The sequence below is a fragment of the Botrytis fragariae genome, assembly GCF_013461495.1.
Source record: "Botrytis fragariae strain BVB16 chromosome Unknown tig00000255, whole genome shotgun sequence".
In the NCBI taxonomy this organism is placed as follows: Eukaryota; Fungi; Ascomycota; class Leotiomycetes; order Helotiales; family Sclerotiniaceae; genus Botrytis; species Botrytis fragariae.
Window position 1 is genome coordinate 659,964 of NW_023501004.1, and position 21,922 is coordinate 681,885.

The 21,922-nt window shown below is 43.3% G+C and overlaps 5 protein-coding genes across 5 annotated transcripts; 3 read left to right on the forward strand and 2 right to left on the reverse strand.

Annotated features, from left to right (window-relative positions):
• Positions 1-2,462: 2,462 nt before the first annotated feature.
• Positions 2,463-3,389, forward strand: Bfra_011984 (uncharacterized protein; the record flags this gene model as incomplete). Its single annotated transcript, XM_037342308.1, has 3 exons — positions 2,463-2,831; positions 2,906-3,076; positions 3,144-3,389. 3 exons carry the CDS (start codon positions 2,463-2,465, stop codon positions 3,387-3,389), a joined length of 786 nt encoding a protein of 261 aa, XP_037187966.1.
• A 1,854-nt stretch (positions 3,390-5,243) lies between these two features.
• Bfra_011985 (putative mfs dha1 multidrug resistance protein) lies at positions 5,244-10,357 on the forward strand (the record flags this gene model as incomplete). The annotated part of the gene is made up of 8 exons (XM_037342309.1): positions 5,244-5,643; positions 5,761-5,804; positions 5,947-6,381; positions 6,436-6,497; positions 6,546-6,633; positions 6,684-7,371; positions 8,247-9,083; positions 9,180-10,357. 8 exons carry the CDS (start codon positions 5,244-5,246, stop codon positions 10,355-10,357), a joined length of 3,732 nt encoding a protein of 1,243 aa, XP_037187967.1.
• A 597-nt stretch (positions 10,358-10,954) lies between these two features.
• Bfra_011986 (putative nadh-cytochrome b5 reductase protein) lies at positions 10,955-12,186 on the reverse strand (the record flags this gene model as incomplete). Its single annotated transcript, XM_037342310.1, has 3 exons — positions 10,955-11,523; positions 11,576-12,002; positions 12,142-12,186. The coding sequence occupies 3 exons, from the start codon at positions 12,184-12,186 to the stop codon at positions 10,955-10,957; spliced, it is 1,041 nt and encodes a 346-aa protein (XP_037187968.1).
• A 1,665-nt stretch (positions 12,187-13,851) lies between these two features.
• Positions 13,852-16,752, forward strand: Bfra_011987 (uncharacterized protein; the record flags this gene model as incomplete). Its single annotated transcript, XM_037342311.1, has 3 exons — positions 13,852-14,271; positions 14,366-15,423; positions 15,477-16,752. The coding sequence occupies 3 exons, from the start codon at positions 13,852-13,854 to the stop codon at positions 16,750-16,752; spliced, it is 2,754 nt and encodes a 917-aa protein (XP_037187969.1).
• Positions 16,753-18,402: 1,650 nt separating this feature from the next.
• Bfra_011988 (putative oxoglutarate dehydrogenase protein) lies at positions 18,403-21,597 on the reverse strand (the record flags this gene model as incomplete). The annotated part of the gene is made up of 2 exons (XM_037342312.1): positions 18,403-18,941; positions 18,990-21,597. The coding sequence occupies 2 exons, from the start codon at positions 21,595-21,597 to the stop codon at positions 18,403-18,405; spliced, it is 3,147 nt and encodes a 1,048-aa protein (XP_037187970.1).
• Positions 21,598-21,922: the final 325 nt, after the last annotated feature.

Sequence of the window (21,922 nt, forward strand, 5' to 3'; positions counted from 1 at the left end):
TCAGGATGGGATGGTGAATGCACGCACGCATGGGATATTTGAACATGAAATGAGATTTTTGAGCATGGAAAGGGCTTCGAAGGAAAAGAAGATGAGAATGGGTGAATGAACGATGAAGAATGGATTGAGATAAATAAAGGAATGGATGAGATAAGATGATCTTAGATGTCTTGAATGCATTTATGAACAAATCAATTGATATTGTAAACTTTATGTTTTTATGTGTATGATTCCTGGATGTGATATCTATGTTTTGTGATTGTATGGGTTGTGATGATGTATCGTATACACACTATGTTCAAATTCCTAATAATTGTTTGTTGACAGAAGTTGAGTGGTAGAGAGAAAGATTGATGATTTGTGTACTGTATTCAATTTTGGTCAGTGCTTGCATCAAGTCATTTTGACTTGTATTCATCATGTTGAATGCGCGTGCAACTCTCCTGGGTTTAATGAAACACAATGATAACAAAAAACGATTCTCGCTGAGATCTTCTCGTGGAGGCTAATTGAGATGTAATGTTTGGGGATTGTGACTCAGAATAGGTATTTTGCTTGACTCATTGTGAAGCTTGGTATGAGTATGGGGAGGTGATAGTGAGTTATAAAGGGGTGGAAGGTGGAGAGGATGGAGGTGTGGGATTGTTAGAAGGGGTTGTGTATATGGAGCTTCTTTGGGGGATATACATACAACCTACGGGGGACACACATTGATAAGAGAAACGTCAATCTTTGACTACCTAGGTGACTTTAACATACATATATGCTACGGAATCTTGCATTTGCAGAGCCCTTTCTTATTTCCCGGATCGTTGGCTGGGAAGCCTATTATTCTGGTTGAGGAATAAACATGAGGATATCGGGAGAAAGTTTGCGGTTGAATGAGGAAGAAAGAAAATGGAGGTTAGGGGAAGGAATCTATGTTTACTATTTTGAAAATCAATAGATACAAAATCTTGAGGAAGAGGTTACTCATGGCCGGGATAACTCGATTATGGGATACAGAAGGGCAGTAGAACAACGCCTCTTCTAAAACACGATACCAACGAGAAGGAGATATTAGAAGTGTAGCTATTATTCTCTCTTAGATCACAAAGAATGCTGTTCAGTGCGAATGATTCCCTCGTCATATTCGGAACAACATCTAAAACAACAGAGACGTTACTAACTGCGGGAGAACCTTCGAAGCGACTCGATGATTCACAAAGCGAGTATACTTAGCTTCACTAGAAATCGAAAGATCGGATTTCGTGAATGACATTGATGATCAGGGCACGCAGAGTATTCGCTACCCTAATTGATTGTATAGTTCTCTTGCAGGTGCGGGATTGCAATAAAGGTTCGTGAAGAGTTGAGCGTGTTGGTTTGTAAGACAGGCAGGCTTTGAGGAGTAAGAAGTGGTCACTAAATGTGGGTGTGTTCTACTCACCTCTATTGCTATCACCAAAAAAGTAGATTAGTAGTGCCAAACCAACAGTTACATACTCTACACCAACGGTAGCATGAATACATATACGCATTTGAGCTACATTCTGTACCATCGAGAAAGTTACATAGTTTAAGAAGTACCTGCAACAATATCAGCAATCCATCACTGAGAAGCTATTACAATGGCATTATTCAATGTATCTAAGTATTCTCACATTCAGCGAGTCCTCAAGCACAGCCACTCCATCAGGAAATCTTCTCGTACTTATTAGAACTCATCAGGCCTCTCGCAGCTAAAGGAGAATCACAAGGACAACCCTCTCTCGAGTCTTCCATCACCAGCACAAAGCCATTAACTACCTACCTATCTACCTAGCGCCTTCTCATGAACACCCCACTACCTACCGTACTCAAGTCTTTCAATATACCAACTGTACATGCTCTTATTCACTCATTCCTTCATCACAAGATTCCATATCCAATACAAATCCAATACAAAATTTCACCTTTTCTTCTCGGCCAAGCTCTACCCGATTTACCATCGCGTATTCACTCTTTATCCCGCAGTAAGATCTTGCAAGAACACGTGTTTTGAGCAAGTTATAAATTCACTACTTGTATTACTTTTACATATATAGGAGTTGTTTTTCGATGTTTGATTTCCTTCACTTTTCCCCCCACAAAGCATCAAGGTTTATGAGTATTTAAGATCACTTTCCCTTTGGATTAATTTTTGGATCGAGGCTCCTTTTACTTCTTTTACTTTGAGTGTTCTCTTTCAGAGTTTGGATTTGTTTCCGGTCATATCTATCTTATTGATCACGATAATCTTGAAAACTTAAGGCAGCTCTCGCAGCATACCTAGAGACCGTGTTTTGTCTTGCGGATTGTTGATCTGCAGAGCTACTCGCGACAACATTCCCCCCTTTTCTAGGATCGCCTAGTGAAACCTCTCAGGATCAACAGCCACCTGCTATTTCCCACCCTTGACCCAACACAACCATCACCATAAGAACGACAGTCTCCAAAAAAGAATGTCCGCGGCACCAACACCCGCCAAAGGAATGGGTGGGCGCAAGCTCAAAGCCTGGGAACTAGCCATTCAAACTCCCGTCGATATCCACTCTAATATGTCCGACTTTCTAGCACACATTGAGAATGAACCATTTGGACCCGGTCTAGCCGCTATCGCAAACCAACTTTCCCAAATGTACGAGGCGAATGATAACGATGCTCGACATTTCACTCACACTTTACAGAGAAGATTTCAGAAAGAATGTGATGGATATGATACTGATACAGCGAAGTTTATCGGAGACTTGGCTTTGGGATTGCAGAGTAGAATTGAGAGTCTGGATAGGTCGATGCCGATCCCGGAAGATTGGCCAACGCAGATGGAGGATGTGGGTAGCTTTTTCATATCCAATCTCTTGAACTGCCTAATGAAAGAGATAACTGACCTCTCGTTTTTTGATAGTGGCATAACAAACAACTCTCAGGTTTCCAACTAAAACTCAAGCAAAAGAAACAAAAAGTCACTGCAGCCCTCGGAAATCAAGACTCGGAAGCGAAGAAAAAGCGCACAGCAGTGTATGTAGATCAAGAAAGAACACTCTTGAATCTATTTTGGGAAATCAAGAGATCTATTGTATGCTTTTTTTCTTTCTCTTCTCCTCTCCCATTGCTAAACAAAACTCAAAGCTAACATCAAACAGGACTCAAAAGAGCGAACTCTTGACGAAGTAACCAGCACGTTAGCGCTTCAAACACCGATACGAACAACCGCTCCTGATGGTTTCTCTTCGGCTCGTACTATGCTACCATCTAGTCCTACGAGATCGATGACTACACCGAGTAGAGAGAGACCGATGGGTCCGGAGAGAACCCCAACGAATAAGAGACAGAAAACTGTGGATCACTATGATTTGACTGCTTCATCTGAATCGCCAGAGCGGTATTAAGTTCTTGATGCGGGGAATTGATGTATGAGTTTGGGATTATTTTGGGGGCACTTCTGCTTTACTGCGATTAGGATTTGGTGGAATTAGGATTAGGAGATCAAGGAATCTGACTACTTAAGTCGCCATTATTACTTGATACCACTCTGCACCTCGGTGGTATCTGGAAACAAATAAATCGATGTCAATGATGACATGTTGAATAAATGAATTATTGAGGATTAGGGTGGCTTCACCTCTTATGCCAAGACTCTGTGCCAGTACATATATTCTTCGACGCTTATCATAGAGAGAAAAGGACAAAAGCGGGAATTCGTCAATGTCTCTAATAACAATGAAATGCTAAATCACCATTGTTTTCCATTCTTCAACCCACTGGGGAATTGCCTTAAAAACTTCAAGCAATACTGAATTCTCAGGCAATCAATCGCATCAACAAAGCCTGAATGTGAACACCAGATTATATTAATTCTCGTTCTTGATGTGGGATAATGAATGACTGCTACTTAACAGGACATCAAGTAGCTTCTTTTCGATTATTTGAGCCGTGAGCCAAGGAAAGCCTACATACTGCATCGGTATATGAAATTTTCCTACCTCCTATGTATCACCACGCATACTTGCCTGTTGTAAAATATCAGAACATTTCTTCAAAATAACAGCGTTATGTTCCGTTCTCTCATGTCAGTATCTGACACATGCTCGAGGTTGATTGAGAAATTGATTTTGCCGGTCTCATATGTTCTGTGGATATTCTAGCGTTGACTGAAAATTAGACTATATTGTCTTTGTAAACTCGGCCAATTTTGATTCAGGTGTTCATATTGAGGTTGTGGATTGAATGGTTGTTATTTTGAGTAAGCAAGTGAGGTATCGATGAGGACGAACGATCTTTCCTTTTCCCTATATGCCGCAGCGTCCCAGTTTAACATAGTATTGGAATATGAGTTTGGTATGACAATGACTTGCTTCTATAACTCGGTATTGCTATATTGATATTGGTAAGTATCGGGTTCGCTATCGTAGAACCTGAGTTGCATTTAATCCAGTATTCTACAGTTTGCCTAGGAATGCACTTGTATTGATGATGGAATAAGGAAATGAGACCATGCCTACTTCAACTGTTTGTTGGTTTCCCAATCTTGGATGGAATATACCCAGTGAGTACGATTAACTTGTGGTTTGGCATCAGAAATCGATGTAGAGTATGGCCAGATATGATGCACAGTAGTGATCACTAGATGGATGGTGCATTGGCATAAACCGATGTTTCCTTGGGAATGTAGCGAGTGACAAGCTGGAAAACCACTGATGAGAAGTTACTAATACACGAAGTAACCTTACAAAGCTTTCAATTGGATTCCAAAAGACAAAGTAATTCAACGGTACAAAAGCTTATTACTCTTTCATGTCCACTGTTTGTGCCATCTTCGAAGCAGTGAAGCATTATTATGAATCCAGCAGTTTGATATTGGATGGTGGTTACTCACATTCGATTTCCCGGGGTTTACCCGACATAGCAACCATTCCACGGTGGTCCGGGCTTCCAAGATATCAAACTGCGGCCGACAACACCGCTTCTTCTTCTCAATCAACCAATTTTGTACTTTTGTATTCAGACTTTTCCCATCAAATAAATTGACCAGGTAATCATTACAAACAAGCAAAGAATACATCAAGCAAATCCGTTCAATTATCTCCTGACTTTTTCAATCAAGACATGCTGATTTGTGTAGTAAACAGTCAAAATCTGGTTTCATTCCCTTAACCAAGCGGGGTTGAAATTTATGCGGCCGCAACAAACAGAGTACCTCCCTAGTAACTTTCTTTAGAGCCGTCTGAGCGATTTGACCGAAGATGGATCATCCGAATGGACCGATTCAAGGACCGATTCATGGGCCTATGGGACCGAATGGACCTCATGAACCTCATGGGCCGAATGTCATGAGTTTTGCATCTCCAGAGCCTGTGCAGCCGAAAGCACCGCAGGCATGCGTAACATGTAAGAAACAAAAAAGAAAGTGCGATAAAGTGCTTCCACATTGTGGCCTTTGCTCCCGGATGCAACGACACTGTGATTATACAGAACAAACTCCTGCTCCCACCGCCGAGGATATCAATGCTTTACGTATGAAGTTAGTTGAACTTGAAGCAAAAGTTAATGGTGGAAATATGCACGCGCCCTATGGTTCCATGCCTAACAATGGCTCTGAATATATGCAATCTCAGATACCTGCATATGCAGATCTACAAGAAAGTCCGTTTAATAATGTACACAATAAGTTTCCTGTTATGGCTGTTCTCGATAATGAAATCTTCAGGAATGAAGGGCAAGGATAAGATCTCTTAAAGTCGATTTGACGTTGCTGACCAGACTTCAGTTTAACTATTCCCAGGCCTTCGGTTAACCCACCAACAGTAAGTTTCACGTCCGGTATATATGTTTTGATAGCCTGTTAGCATGTTGAACTCCTTTCGTGGACTGCGTAACCTTACTACACTCGATCGCTATTGTATGCGAACCATCCGTCCTTGAAACCTGCTAACAATCACTGGATAGGAAGTCAATCAAATGTTGGCTAGTGGAGCAGCTATACCTGCTGTCATCTTAGAATACTTTGGAACTATTCACCACTGTCTTCCGATAATCTCTCATAAGAGATTAGAACGAACTCTGACTACTCCTGCCCGGGATAGTAACGCGGACTTAGTTTTGTTGTTTCTCTGTATGAAGCTCATCACATCTAAACCAGTAGATGGCCAAGGATGTGGTCAAAATCCAATGTACATCGCTGCAAAGCGTTTTCTTGCATTGCTAGAAGCTTCTGGAATGGTATCGTTGATATTGTTACAAGCTAGCATCCTTATTACTCTTTATGAGTATGGTCAAGCAATATACCCTGCAGCCTGGATGTCTGCTGGCTGGTGTTCTCGCTACGCCGTTTTATTAGGCATCAACGATTTTGACACCTCTCCTTCATTAGTTGGCCCTGTTGTAAGCAATACTTCCCCTTTCCATGTTACATTTCTAATTGGGACCAATATTCAGGATACTTGGACCGAGCAAGAAGAGCGATATCGAACATGGTGGGGTGTTCTTATACTTGATAGGTGAGACTTTCACCACAAGTCCAAACTTCAAAAACTCACATGACATAGAATGGTCTCGATTGGGAGCAAGAACCACCGATTAACTACCCAAGAACCAAAAGAAGATGATCCTTTACCTGTGGATGATGTTGCATGGGTAAGTTTTTGATTCAGACTTCCGATTAATCTGAACTAATTGGTGTTTAGGATAGCGGCGATATGACTCAAACAGTTCAGAAGCATGTGTCTACTCTGCTCACCGAGTCTGTTACACCATTTGCTCGACTTTGTCAAGGATCTGTGCTTCTGGGAAATGTTCTTCGTCACCATTACACCGAGCAGATTCCATCGGAGACAGCCCGTTTTGATATTGCATGTCAGCTCCTCGAAAATTGTTCTGTTCTCGCTCGTAAAGTCAATGAAGAAGCGATGGTTTCTAGAGATTATCTCATGTTAGCAACACCACTCGCAATCATTTACAGCGCAATCATTGCTCTTCTTGACCCCTATTCTTGTCCCGCAGATAAGTTATGCGGCGCAGCAACCTCTTCCGAGAAAGGTGTTATGATGAATAAAGCCATCAAAGGTCTACAAGATTTCTCGGCTAGCGTTGTTCAATTTTCCGAGAGTGTCAATAGCCATGCACAAACACAAGCTGATCTTGATAAGGTTAGTCCATTGATAATGGACTCTTTGTGGGCAGCAGGCCAGCATTATATGTGGGAGTGGAGGGAAAGTCGTAATCCACAGTCTCAGGAGGCATTGGAAATTATCAGAAATTGTTTAAGAAGATTTCAGACTAGATGGAGAAATGCGGCGGAGTATTTAAGGATTTTTGATGGTCAGGAATTTGGACAGTTTACCTCTGCGCTAGGAAGCGGCAAGCAGATTAGCGGTAGCTGATTTGCTTATGGTCTTTATATGCATATAGATGGGATTTGATGTAATTGGTGGTATTGTCTACTGAAGATATCTGAGGCGACTTAAATTGGACGGATTTGGGTATAATAGAAGTTGGGAGGGCATTGTTATAATACCAGACAGATGGCAGAATGCTAAGTTACTTTATTTACATGGGCTTCCCTTACTATTTGACTACCTATCTATAGTCTGAATTAGCTTTCTAAGCTTGATTGATATGTGGTCTAGATCGATGTCAAGTATCATTCACTCTAGAGTCTAGAGTCTCGAGTCATTCTATCAGCCTACAAAATATCTTTTAAGAAATAAGAAACTTCATTTTCGGAGTTATATCCGATTACGATTTTACAAGCTTTCCCGGTAACTCCCCCCGTTCGCCCCGCTCTCGGCCCTCCTCGCCATGAGATTTCTTGCGCACTATCTATCACAAGGCCCAATTATAATCGACCGCCCTTTGTCATCTGCGTCATAACACTATCGCTTCCGCAATATCCACTATCAATCTGCAGGGGAAAAATGAAAAAACTCCACCGGAGTCCGGTCATAGTTGATAGGAAATCGTTATCATCGATTCTCTTTTTCAGCTGTAGGGTTGTACCAGCATTCAACATGGCTTGTATCCAGTGCGATTACGAAACTTTGCTGTTTCGAGGTTCCACTATGAGTCGTTCTTATGGGGTTTGTAGATTTGCTATGGATGTTTTTCTCCGATGTGGGTACCGGTATTTGTTGTATTAGTACACTGTAGGTGTATGAGTTCTTTTATGTTTTATATCTAGCCCTATTTTCTACCCTTGAATTTTCCTTGGGAAAATTCTAAAAATTCTATGAAGAATTTGTGATACGTAGCAGACGAGGAAGTTTTCAGTATGCAATCGTATTTGACATATAAACGATTTGGGAGTTTAACCGAAGCGCAATTTGAGAGGGATAGATTGAGGGCAGAGGCGCTGGAGAGGGGTAATAGAGATGTGCGGTCTGAAAATTTAAATTTGGATTTGGATTTGGATGTGAATGGAAGGGGTGGGTTAGGGGGGCATCGCTCTTCTTCTTCTTCTTCCTCCTCTCATAATACAGGATCGTCGGCTACGGAGCTACATACGCACGATATTGAGAAGGCAGAGAGGGGTATATCAAATGCCCCTTCACTAGATTCTTATAACGAAGAAAATCCACACAAAGAGAAAGATGATGCGGAACAAGAAGAAGAACGAGACGACGAAAGTGGAAACGCGAGATCAGAAACCCTTGATCGAATCGCCACTCGAGCGACAGCACACACAACGCGCAGTTTCGGAACACGATTAGGGTATACATTAACGGGGATCGAAGTGCGAGAATTATCTGAACAGTTGACGAGAACGCGGACCGCATCCAAATCCAAATCGAAAAAGAATTCCCACACAAAAGACACAGGGAATGAAAAACAGGGGGAGAGAGAAACGGTCTTCGTAGTCGGATACGAAGACTCGAAAGATCACATGAATCCGCATAATTGGTCGATATGGCGTCGGGGCTTCTGCACCATCATGATTGCGTCGATTGGATTTATAGTGGGGTTTGCGTCGTCGATTGATAGCGCGGCGTTGACGCAGGCGGCGGAGGATTTTGGGGTGAGTGAGGTTGCGGAGTCGTTGGCTACGGGATTGTTTCTTGTGGGATTTGGATTGGGGGCGTTGTTTGCTGGTGAGTGTTTATCTTGTTTATATACTTCACTTAACCTATGATTTACATAGGTATATGTGTGTGTTCTTGGAACTTATATGCTGATGCGTACTATAGGACCGATTTCCGAAACGATCGGGAGAAATCCAGTATACATTTCCACACTCCTCATATACATGATCTGGATCATGGCTTCCGCACTCGCGCCCAATCTCGCTACCCAACTCATCTTCCGGTTCCTCGCCGGGTTTTTCGGTTCCACCCCCCTCACCTGCGCAGGAGGATCAATTTCCGATCTCTGGTCACCCATGGAGCGCGTCTACGCCTTTCCCGTCTTCGCCAACGCCGCCTTCATGGGACCAATTTTCGGGCCCATCGTCGGGGGTTTCATCGGACAATCTCAGCTCGTGAGTTGGAGGTGGTGCGAATGGATTACGTTGATACTTTCCGGGGCTATCCTCCTCCTCATTACATTATTCCAACCCGAGACCTTCGCACCCATTCTGCTGAAGTGGAAAGCAGCGCATCTGCGTCGTATAACGGGCGATGAACGATTTGTCGCCGAGGTGGAAATCAGAGCCGATCCATTCAAGACGCGATTATTGAAAGCATTATACAGACCATGTCTTCTCATTACGCGCGAACCCATCGTCATGCTCTTCGCGCTCTATCTCACCGTCGTATATATCATTCTCTTTACTTTTCTCGACGGATACACATATATCTTTGGCGAAACGTACAATTTTAGCGAAGGAATCACTGGCCTCGCATTCCTCGGTATTGCCATCGGGCTCTGTTTCGCCACCTGTCTCGTTCCGCTAATCCACCACTGGGCGAAGAAAGATCTCGCGGCTCTGCGCGCCATCCACGGAGATAAAGCCAAACTACCCCCGGAAAAACGACTCTGGTTTGCCATGTTCGGGGCGCCGTTTATCCCCATCTCGCTTTTCTGGATGGGGTGGACGAATTATCCTTCTATTTCTCCATGGTCTGGTCTTGTCGCTTCGCTATTTTTTGGGTTTGGCATTCTGTGTATTTTCATAAGTACGTATCAGTATATTATTGATTCTTATGAAATGTACGCGGCGTCTGCATTAGCAAGTTTGACGCTGGTGAGATATGTGGCTGCGGGGGGAATGGTGGAGGTGGGGATTCCTTTTTATGAGAATCTGGGTGTGCATTGGACGCTTACGGTGCTGGGGGGGATAAGCGCGGTGATGGTGCCGGTGCCGTATTTATTCTATATTTATGGGGAGAAAGTGAGGGGGTGGAGTCGCTTTGCTGCGACGCATTAGAAATATTTGGGTTGTGCAAGAATGGACTTTTATGGGAATATTGGGTTTGGATTTGAATTTGAATTTGAATTTGAATTTTTGTGCGTTGGAAAGGTTAGAGTGTTTGGAAAGCGTAAATATAATGTCATGGGTGGTGGGGCAGAGGCAGGCTATACGGGTATTTCAGACATACTTAATAGATATGATAGATATGAGATAATGATGATGAATTTGGAGAAAAAATTGTAATTCATCAACTGCTGTTGCTAATTATCATTCTCACCTTGAAATACTGTTTCTGCAACAATGCGTAGTCACAAGGAGAAAGTTACAATAAATAATTCTCTGGACAAGTGTGGAGAGAATGGTGAGAAGAGGCTTCCGAATACTTGACTTAAAAAGTTCTTGATCCCTCAGACGTTTGGAAATCAATGTTAAAACAATTGAAACACATTTAAAGAAAGAAAAAAGCACAAAAGGTCAAGTATATTGAGCAGCGACAAGGACGGAAATGGAATCAAGATGCTTAGATTGCTGCGGGTATATGTGACTTTTCATTCCAGTCTGTCTATCTATAAGTGTCTCTATCTTACAGGTCTAAATTATGATAGCAGTCCTCTAAAACTTATAAACTTGTTCTTTCGAGTATCCCAACTCCTTCAAGACACCAGCTAACTCACCCTGATCCGAAGGAGAAACCTTTGGACCAGAGATAGCCTTGTACATTCCTGGTGGACCACAGACAAAGACCTTAACATTCTCGGTCTTGGGTTCTGGAAGAACAGTTTTCAAGAGCTCCTTGTTGATGAAACCTTTTCCGCCAGCCCATGACTTAGGTGGGTTATCCAAGACGTAGAAAGCTCTGAATCGTTGTGGGTAGGTGTTCTCAAGATCTTCAAATTCGCGCTTCAATAAGATATCTTCTTCTGTGACGTTTGCGAATACCAATGTAACCTTTGTCTTATCGGCGGGGTTGTTGAAGATGGCTCGTGCGAGTTGGTACATTGGAGTGATTCCAGTTCCTCCAGCAATGAGAGCAATGTGGTCATGCTTGTTTGCTGACCATGGGTATTTTGGAATAGGTCCCTTGAAGTCTAATCTTTGGCCGGGAACCATGTCGTGCATGTGTTCGGACATGACACCATTGGGGTACTTCTTTACAAGAAGATCGATGAATCCCTTTTCACCTAATGGAGAGTCAGTAAAGTTTGATAAAAAGGAATTATGACCGATTCTCACTTTCGTCACTAGTGGGGGTATAAGGACGGATCGCAGGCTTTTGCATCTCGGGGCCCTTATACTTAGTAAGAAGAGCAGAAGCAACTTGTAACCCGCTGACTTGGTCACTTTCAGGAAGCTCGAATCTGAATTTCTTGGTGTTGTGGTTGATATTCTCCACGCTGTCGAGCTTAAGACTGATGAAGCCTTGGTCACCACCAGTGAAAGCAGCTTTCCCAACAGCTCCTTCGACCTTAGCTTTACCCTGTCCAACAGCCTCCTTTGCCTTAGCTTCTGCGTCCTTTGCTGCACCCTTGACCTTTGCGGCATTGTCTCCCTGGTTCAAGAAGTAGTATGCTCCAGCGCCTGCAGCAGCTGCGAGACCGGCGTACAAGGCAGCATTGGATCCACCGCCGCTGGAGGATTCGGTAGCATATCGTCGGTATTGCTATATACCAATTTGTTAGCTTGTATTGAATAATGTGTCCGGAGATTGTAAGCCGTTGTGCTGTGATATCTAAGAAATCTATCTGCTCCAAGCTTCGAATTCCACAGCAGCGAGAAAAAAAAGCAGAAAGCTGACTTACGCTTCTCAATGGCTGAGCCGCTCTAAGGGTTTGTCTTGCAAACATGATGAAATGTGGTATTATGTAACGTCAATTGGGTATTAGAAGGTATAAAGATAATGCTCTGGATTCAAAGTACAAGATTACTTCTTATGTTGAGGAAATCAAGAGCTGGCCTATGGAACTTAAAGCTTTCACCATTTGCCCACTTAGTGACGTAAATGAACCGGGAAGACGCTAAGGGTCCGTGCATAGCAAGCTGGATTTACTCTATGAAAGAATGATGTGTGATTAGGTAATCCATTGCATTGGAATCGGATGAATATGATTCGATGTATTATTTATTACCTTACCGATTTAGGCAAGTAGGTAATTATTGTACAGGACGATATTGGATATAAATTATCCATGTGTAGAAATCTTCAAGGTACTGGTACTGTGCTATGGTTTATATAATTATTATATTAATAACAAAAGTACATAACTACGGGATCTAATGTATTAACTTTTGTTAGAGAGGGCACCAGGGAACTCCCGCAGTGATGACTAATGTAAGCCTGAAAGTGATCGTTCTGATAGGTGATCCACAAAACATTGTAATCGAACCTCACTTCAAGACTTCACTCCAACCTCACTTCAACCTCACCTCATATCTGTGTTGGCTATAGGAGAAATGAGAGTGAATACTCGAAGTCAAGTGATGTCAAATCATACTCCTAAGAAGGATCACCTTTGGTTTCATCCCCTTTGTATTGTATTGCTTCTGTTGTCTTTTGCTTAGATCAAACATCATGACATGAGGCATCAGCATCGTCGTTCATTAGGTGCGTCTCTATATCAGATTTGGATATCGAATTCTTTGATTATGTAAAGTGTGATTAGATGCTGCTGTTTTGTTATGGAAATCTCTCCAGCTTTGAGCTACCTGAATATTACTTCATATCCACATCAAAAATACTGGCAACTAGGATTCCTAGAAACCCACAAAGTCGATATATAAACAAGCAGACAGGCTCAGAGTAGGCATGCTACATGGAAGTATAGAGCTCTATCTATTGGCCCAGGGGCTTTTCTCTCAAATCAGAGGTTCACAAATCACCCCAACTCCCCACAACACACCATCACTTATTTTGCTGTTCAAATCTTCTTTCTGAAACAGTAGAGACTGTCCTTCTACTTTATGTAAATGTACATACCACCCTAGTGAGCCAAAAAATATGCAGTCATTGTCTTCTATTTTCTCACACTTCAGACTTCTCTTCAACAGATTTGGAAACTCATAGCACATTCTCTAGCCCACAGCATACCCTCAAACAGAACAATGTCCCACAAGATTACATTAGGGCGGCAGAAGTATTGAAAGAGTAGTATTGGTTCGGCTCACGACTTTCCTTCGGCCACGCTAGCAACACACAGTTGTTTATACAACTGAGTAGGTATTGTCTCTCTCTCTCTCTCTCTCTCTCTCTCTCTCTATCTCAATTCTTCCATTTTTCTCTTTCGACCTCAATAAACCAACAAAACACCACAAACAGGTGTAAACTTGTCACTAATCAACTCTGATGTGGCAAGATATCCATCATTTTGCCTTCACTTGCGTTTTGATTCTGCGGTGCTGAATCAACATTCAAATTCTCTTTGATAATTTCGTTTCGAAGTCCATTCATCTGCTTCAGTTTCAGTTCTGTTGAAGAAGAGTTCAGTTTAAAGGAAATTCCATCAAAGCTGATTATGGTGGAATACGCAAACATGATTGGCGGACTAGCCACTCCGACGCGTGATGGCAATGGCCATCATCGGGGTGCGTTAACAGATGCAAGCTCTCGCATGAATAGGCAACGCACCAACAGCTTCAATACGAAACAACAATACCAATACCTCTCACCAGAGTCCTTTACCACTCCTGATTGCAAAGGATTCAATATTGATTATTATCTCGAAACTTCTGGCAAATCATCTCAATCTCCTCACAGAAGATTGAGACGCGACACTAGCACTAGAACATTACGAAGTCTTGCTCGTTATCAACAAACTCGAGGGAATCGCAGTCAATACGATACAGTTCCATATACACCTTCAAAGCTTTCTAAGGTAATGATTGCTGAGTACGAGCTCGACATTTCAGACATTGACACACCTCTTATAACAATGGTATGTTGTCCCAATCTCAACACACAGCCCCATTATCATTTAAATTACCTCAAACATACCGCGGCTTAATCAATCTCAATCTGACCACTAGTAGCCTACCAGACTGTCGCTCAATAAGAAATTGCCGCCTAAGCCGATTTTCCGCCTCGAAAACTCGCCCGAGCGCCGTGGTTTACTGGATGCGACCGATCTTAGTTCGTCCGCTTTGCAATTTCCTATCCTTCAGCCAAAATCCGTTGCTAAGAAATCCACGGTTGAAGAAATTTCTTTCACAGACTCTGTTGCTACAGAATCTCATACTCAAGATTCTGCCGTTGTTGTTGCATCCTCATTCGCCTACAATTCAGACACCGATTCTGTTTTTGAAGTTGGCACTGCTCAGATTGGCACTGCCTACGTCGCCTCGACAAATCTACAACTCTTGACTCCTCCAGAAGACCAAAATATGGTTGCTCCAAGGGTTCGTGAGACAAATGCTAGTATGAAGCGTCTCCAATTTAACCAGGCTAAACTGGCCAATACACCTGAAATAGACGCAGCCAAAAACCACGTTCTCGAAGTTCCAAGTGGTAATGATTGTCTAGCATCCCCAAGTCACATTGCTTCCATGAAGGATAACGGTAGTCCCTTGCCAAAAAATCAACGTCGTAGCCGATCCAGCTTAATAAATGATGAAAGCAGTACCCCCACGGTCGCCAATAATGTCATTTCCCGCTTTTCCACACATCAGGAGACTCCTTTGTCCACGAATATTGATAACAACGACGAGCCTTCGGTCAGAAGTATGATTGACGTTAGGAGCAATAATGGTTTAAACGACATTTCAACTCATGTCATTATCGATGGCTCTGATGGCGTAACAGGAATTGTTGCTCAAGATATCCGCAACCATGATCTTAAGGAAGACATCACTGTCAACCCACTCGAAGTCACCGATCAAGGAGACCTTGCTCAAGCCACTGCCAGTCCCACTAATCAAGAAGACTTCATCCAAGTCGCTCCCAATACCGCCATTCAAGCTATCGTTTATAGTGGTCCAATTGGCAGATCTGAGAGCCAAACAACTATAGGCAGAAAGAGAGAAATGTCGCTGCTTCCCTCCACGCGCTTTGCTAGAAACGCCGATAGGATTGTTCTGGGCACGTCGCCACCGTAAGTCTATTTGCACTTGACCCACTCCGCCACTCTCTAATCATTATTTGCAGTTACTCTAAGGCCAGCACTCGTCTCTACATCGACGAGTTCCCTGAAGATATTGAGCAATCAAACACTGTCCTCGAAAAGATTGCTAGAAAGACGACGCCGGTAGCAAAGCCAAAGGGACTTAGTGCTGCTACCACGAAGTTTAGTAAACGCAAGTCGTCTCTTCCAGATTCTGCAGAAAATAAAACCCTTAAGCCGACAGAACTCACTCTAGAGAAGAGAGAATCGTTGGCGGAGCGTCTGTCAAAGCCAACTGCCTCTTCCGCAGCTCGCGCCAACGCCAATGCGAAGTCGCGCAAGCCAGCGCCTGCTTCAAAGCCGAGTGCGATGTCTTCTGTCAAGAATGCTGGAAGAGGTCTCAAGAGCCGCCTTTCTGGAATGATGCGAAACCGCCGTACTTCAGAAGTGGTTACTATGGACCTACCTATTTCTGCTCCTATTAGTGCCCCCGAACATGCAATTGCTCAGCACGATATTCCTACTATTATCGTGGAAAAGGCACCTGAAATCGCTCCTTACGTCAGTGATCGCGACGTCGGTGAGGAATTCGCGTCGTTTTACAGTGAAATAACCTACCTTACCGAACAAGTCAATCAAGTTGGTTCAGTTGAGCATGCAACCAACAATTCAACTGGCGGAAGCAAAATTGTTAGCTCTCAGGTTGTTGAGACTTCTATGGAAGCTACCGATTCAACCGCACAGGCGGCCGATTATCCTACATCAGTTGCACAACATTCTGTGATGTCTACTGCTCAAGTCGATGCCATTTTCAGAGAGCAAGATTCACCACCTTCAAACTCTGTTATTGAACACCGAATCCAAACTTTATCATTGAGTGCACCTACGCGTGATCCTCCAACAGTTCCGAATTCATATGTACAAGTTCATGGAAGCGGTCAAAATAACGTCCAAGTTACTGCTGGAGATGGTGCATCAGACCCACCACATAAAGAAAACGGTAATGACGGCCATGCGCATGAGCAACCCCTACCACCATCCGTCGAGGATTCGCTTACTGAAATCAAGAACACGCTTGATTCTCTTCGACATGCCCTTACTATTGAACGAGACCCAGCTCAACAGATCGTTCTCGCTGGCTGCGCTGTATTTCTTACACACAAAGTTCAAGCTATCAACAATAACCGTAAGCTTCGTTTGCTTCTACAGCAAGCACAGGATGTTATGGTGCTTGACACTTCAGTCGAAGCTTTAGCAGCTAAGAGAACTCTGCGCCAATTAGGCCATCGAGTCGACGCCTCGATTGTCAATCATAACTAAAAATTGATGTACTTGCTGCCATCGCTTCTTTAATACGGTTCAACTTGTCAGCTTTGGGCCTTTTGGCTTTCTCAACCACAACAAAACTCTTCTTTTCCGATCCAATCTATTGCAGAATATTTGTCACATCAATTCTCCGAGCTTTCCTTGCCAGTCTTTTCTCACTTCAACGACTGTTGTAGTGCAATTAAAGAACGGCTTTTCTGCTTCTCCTCTAGAACACTACAATTGAACCAGAAAACTCAGCAGTTCCAATTCAAGCTCAGGATGCTCTATGTCGGATTGCTTCAAATCACTCCGCTCTACTACTTCTTCTTCGATCTTTTTTTCCTACGTACAGCTCAACGCACAACTTATTTTCTTTTCTTTCTTTTGTATTTCGGTTCTTGCAACATTCGACAATTCTTCGTTGTTTTGCTATTCATGATACAATGACGAATGGATTTCTTTTGCTCCTGGTCTTTCATCTACTTACTCAAATCTTGCTGCATATGTTCTCGCTCGTCTTTCTGAGAGTGGGAATGTATAGAGTAGGAGCGATGAAAGGTCTGGGAGCGTAGGAATGGAATGGAGGATTACTTTTCAACTGGGGGGTTTCTTTTTGTAACAAATGAGGTTTCATCTCAAGGCTCCTTTCCAGGAGAAATCTTGGGGGTGGGATTGAAGTAGTTGGTTTCTTATTTACGGATGGATGGATGGATGGATGGACGGATGGACGGACGGACAGAAAGATGGAATGGAATGGAAAATTGACTTTTCTTTGCTCTTTGCAACAACTAAAGATTCATTTCGACTTTTTTCCTCAGGAGGAATTCGACAGAGAAGAATCTTTCGGCCAGTTGGCGTTTTCAGGGTTACGAGAGTTTGGGCTTGGGTTTGAGTGACGGAATAATCAATCTGCTATGTCGATGATTATGAATGAAATGAAATGATGGATATGAAGAAATGAATACTTGCGGAAACGATTCTGATGGATGGATACGAGAATGAATAATCGAAAGAATAAAGGGATGAATAATCATGATGGGGGATTTCTTTTTTTTGTAGCTAGCTTTTTATTAGATAGGTAGATAGGTAGATAGTCTCCAGCGAATGAAATATCAATGGGGAAATTACTTTTCTTGTTTGGGAAGAGGGAGAGGAGAGTGATTTTCCTTGATAGCTACCTGCACATAGATACTTTCACTCGAGATCTTCCCTCACCCCTCGCCCCAACACCCCAAATATCCGTAAATGCTACCGATGTGATTATTTTGCAGGACCATGCTACCAAACATTTACGAGTGTACGCGTGGTACCTTTCAAAGTACTGTATCAATACTACGCCAGCAACGTCAAGAGCTCCACTAGCATTTGACAAGATTTCAGATCACAGCCACACAAATCATCAAACATCAAACATCACATGAAAATCATCATAACAACAAAAAACGGCGTCATAACGATTGTTCGTCCCAAGTCAGACTACCACTTTCACTACTACTCAATTCTGTACAATAATACATCTTGCTCTAATCGCATTCAACCCAATGCCCATCACCTATCATGTAATGTGATGTCTCACGTTATGTTCCTCTTCCCCTCACTCTACATTACAAATCTGCACCTTTTCTCTCACATCCTCCAACCTCAATACTCAAGCTAAAAAATCTATTCTCCCTTCAATTTGTCTTGAGTGACGGAGAAAGCAGTCTCCAACAACTTCGCTTCTTCCTTAGTATGACTAGCCTTAAGACCAGTAGCCACACTGGCACTTGGATCTCTACCTGCGTACATGACGTGCTTTCTGTCATGGTATTGAGTGTTGTTTAACAAAGTTTCAATTCTAGGTTGAGTGAAACTCCATGCACCGGCATTGAGAGGTTCTTCCTGACACCAAACAATGGTCTTGGCATTGGGGTACATGTCAAGGTTCTCTTTGAGTTGTTGCCATGGGAAGGGGTTGAGTTGTTCGATACGAGTAAAGGCAGTGTCCTTGATGTTGTTGTCGGCGCGGTATTTGCTCAAGGCGGCATAAACTTGTCCTGTGCAAAGGATAACACGCTCGATGTTCTCAGGCTCGTTGATAGATTTGCCATGTTCAGCATCGGGGATAATCCAGCGGAATTGCGAGTCACCAGTGAATTCTTCAATTGGTGAACGGGCAATAGGATGACGGAGGAGAGATTTGGAGAAGAAAATGATAAGAGCTAGAGATTGTTAGTAAGGAATTTTTTTGAGGAGAAGGTAAGACTTACGCTTTCTGAATTGTCTGTTCATCTGTCTTCTCAAGATGTGGAACAAATTAGATGGTGATGTCATGTAAGCAATTTGCATGTTGCAATCTTGGTGTTGACGCTCGAGCTTCTCAGGCGAAGGGAAGATACGAGGGTCTTCGTTACAGAGTTGAAGATATCTCTCCATACGACCAGAAGAATGCTCAGGACCTTGTCCATCATAACCGTGAGGTAATGACATGACGAGACCGGATCTTTGCATCCACTTAACCTCACCAGAAGCGACGAATTGATCGATGATACATTGTGCATTATTAGCGAAATCACCGAATTGAGCTTCCCACATGACGAGAGCATCTGGTGAAGAAAGAGAGTAACCATATTCGAAACCAAGACAACCGAACTCACTCAATGAAGAGTTAGAAACTACGAACTTTCCTTGGTCTTTGCTGATATGTTGAAGAGGAGTGTAGGTTTTCTCGTTCTCTTGATCGTGGAAGACAGCGTGTCTTTGAGAGAAAGTACCACGCTCAACATCTTGACCAGAAACACGAACGTGGTGGCCTTCGCCGACGAGAGTTCCGAATGCAAGAGCTTCGGCAGTTGACCAGTCGATGTTTTGTCCTTCACTCACAGTCTTGATACGGTTAGTCAAGATACGCTTGAGGTTACGGTGGACGTTAAAGTCCTCTGGATATGAACCGATTGTTGTAGCAATGTGCTCCAAGGTGTGAGCTGGCACACCGGTAGGGTTGTGTGGAAGAACTTCGGTAGCAAGTTCCTTTGGTGATTTGAAACCATTCCAGGCAGAGGTGGTCCACTCCTTTGATGTTGGTTGATAATCCTTGCTCTTCGCGAAGCTCTCCTCCAACATTCCCCAAACCCACTTTCGGTGCTCATCAATGTCTTCCTTGGTGAAGCTACCGTCCTTGAGAAGTTGATCAATGTAAATGTCAATTTGGGACTTGTGCTTTTGAATGCGCTTATACATCAAAGGTTGTGTGAACGAAGGTTGATCGGTTTCGTTGTGACCATGCTTTCTGTAACAAACGAGATCAATGACAACATCGCGTTGGAACTCAGCACGCCAATCGGCAGCCAACTGACAAACGTAGTTGACAGCCTCAACATCATCAGCATTAACATGGAAGACAGGAGCATCAATTGACTTGGCAATGTCGGTACAGTAAGCTGTTGATCGAGCGAAACGTGGATCAGTGGTGAAACCAATTTGATTGTTGACAACCAAGTGGATTGTACCACCTGTAGAGTATGCAGGCAAAGAGTGGAAACCCAAACATTCGTATACAATACCTTGGGCAGCAAAGGCAGCATCACCGTGGAGGAGAACACCCATAGCAGTCTTGTGGTCCTTTTCATCATTGTTGTAATGCTGAATAGCTCGAGTTTTGCCGAGTACGACAGGGTCTTCAGCTTCGAGATGGGAGGGATTGGCGACCAAGGAAAGTTGTACACGTTTGCCAGAAGGAGTTGGGCGCTCAAAGTTCATTCCCAAATGGTACTTAACATCACCGGAACCTTCATCCTCAGCAGCAGCGGAACCACCGAATTCACTGAAGATTGACTCGTTTGGTTTCCTAACGACGTTACTGAGAACATTCAAGCGACCACGATGAGGCATTCCAATAACAATATCTTTAACACCAAAATCGACACTTCTGTCGATCAAAGCTTTCATACCAGGAACCAAGGTCTCACAACCTTCCAAACCGAAACGCTTGTCGTTGGGGTATTTGGTAGCCAAGAAACTTTCGAAACTTGAACTCCAGATCAAACGATCCAAGATTCTGCGCTTCTCATCAATTGAGTATTTGAAAGGCTTGTCAACCTCAATTCGAGCTCGTAACCAATCACATTGTTCTCTGTCAGGAATGTGGATATATTCGACACCATACGAACCACAGTAGATACGTTCGCATGCGGCAATAATTTCGCGCAGGGTCATCTTCTCACGACCCGATTTCTTGAAATGTGGCAGAATACCAGGGCCAAGGGAGTATTCGGTATCCAGATCCTTCTCCGAGAATTGATAATGTTCGAGTTGGAGCTCCTTAGGTTTGCTGTAACCAAATTCCTGAGCCTCGCTTCTAATACCGAGAGGGTCGATGTCTGCTTTGTGATGTCCACGAGCTTGATATGCACGGCATAACAATTGAACCTTTAAGTGATTTGTGACTTCTGATCCCTCTCCGCCACCTAAGCCTGGCAAGAAACTTGGTACGCCTCCGGTAGGTGTGGGAACCAAAGTTGGGGGAGGGGTGAAAGCTTGCGACATTGGCATATCACCACTCTCCATATTCCTGAAGTAAACCTGCCATGAGATATGCACGCTCGATGGATCCTCCTTCCATTGCATATACATCTCATCAATGTAATTTGCGGTGTTTCCGGACAAAAAACTGTCATTTGAATCTGGGGCACTTGCAGTGGTCGACTCATGTCTCTTCTGGGAAATAATAGCTAGAGAACGTCGTTTCGATGAGAGGGCGGATTTCGATGTGGCATTCGAGATGGAGAGAGGTGATCTTGAGGTTGTGCACAGAGTTCTAGCAGAGCAGCCACCTCTCAAGAGCTGGCTGCTCGATTGCCTCAGTGTAGTTCGAAGCATTGCGCCTGCCAATGCGAATAGGAAAAGACCGAACCAAGAGGTATTCTATAGGATGGAATAGGGAGGTTGAATTCAACCAAAGTTGAAAATGAGAGGCGGAGTAAGTCTTATTTTTAAGCAAAATACAAGAACTGCGTAACAGTTCGGATAGAAATGGCAGACGAGTCAAATGATCGCACCGAATCAGATTTTGGGTGGAACAGTTACTCAGATATTTAACCTCAGAATTGAGGCAATAGTCAAGAAATAGCATGCCGAAAAATTCACCCGGACGAATCAGAAGGATGAAGCGGAATTTATTAATTCCGATTCTTTCCATTTTAAC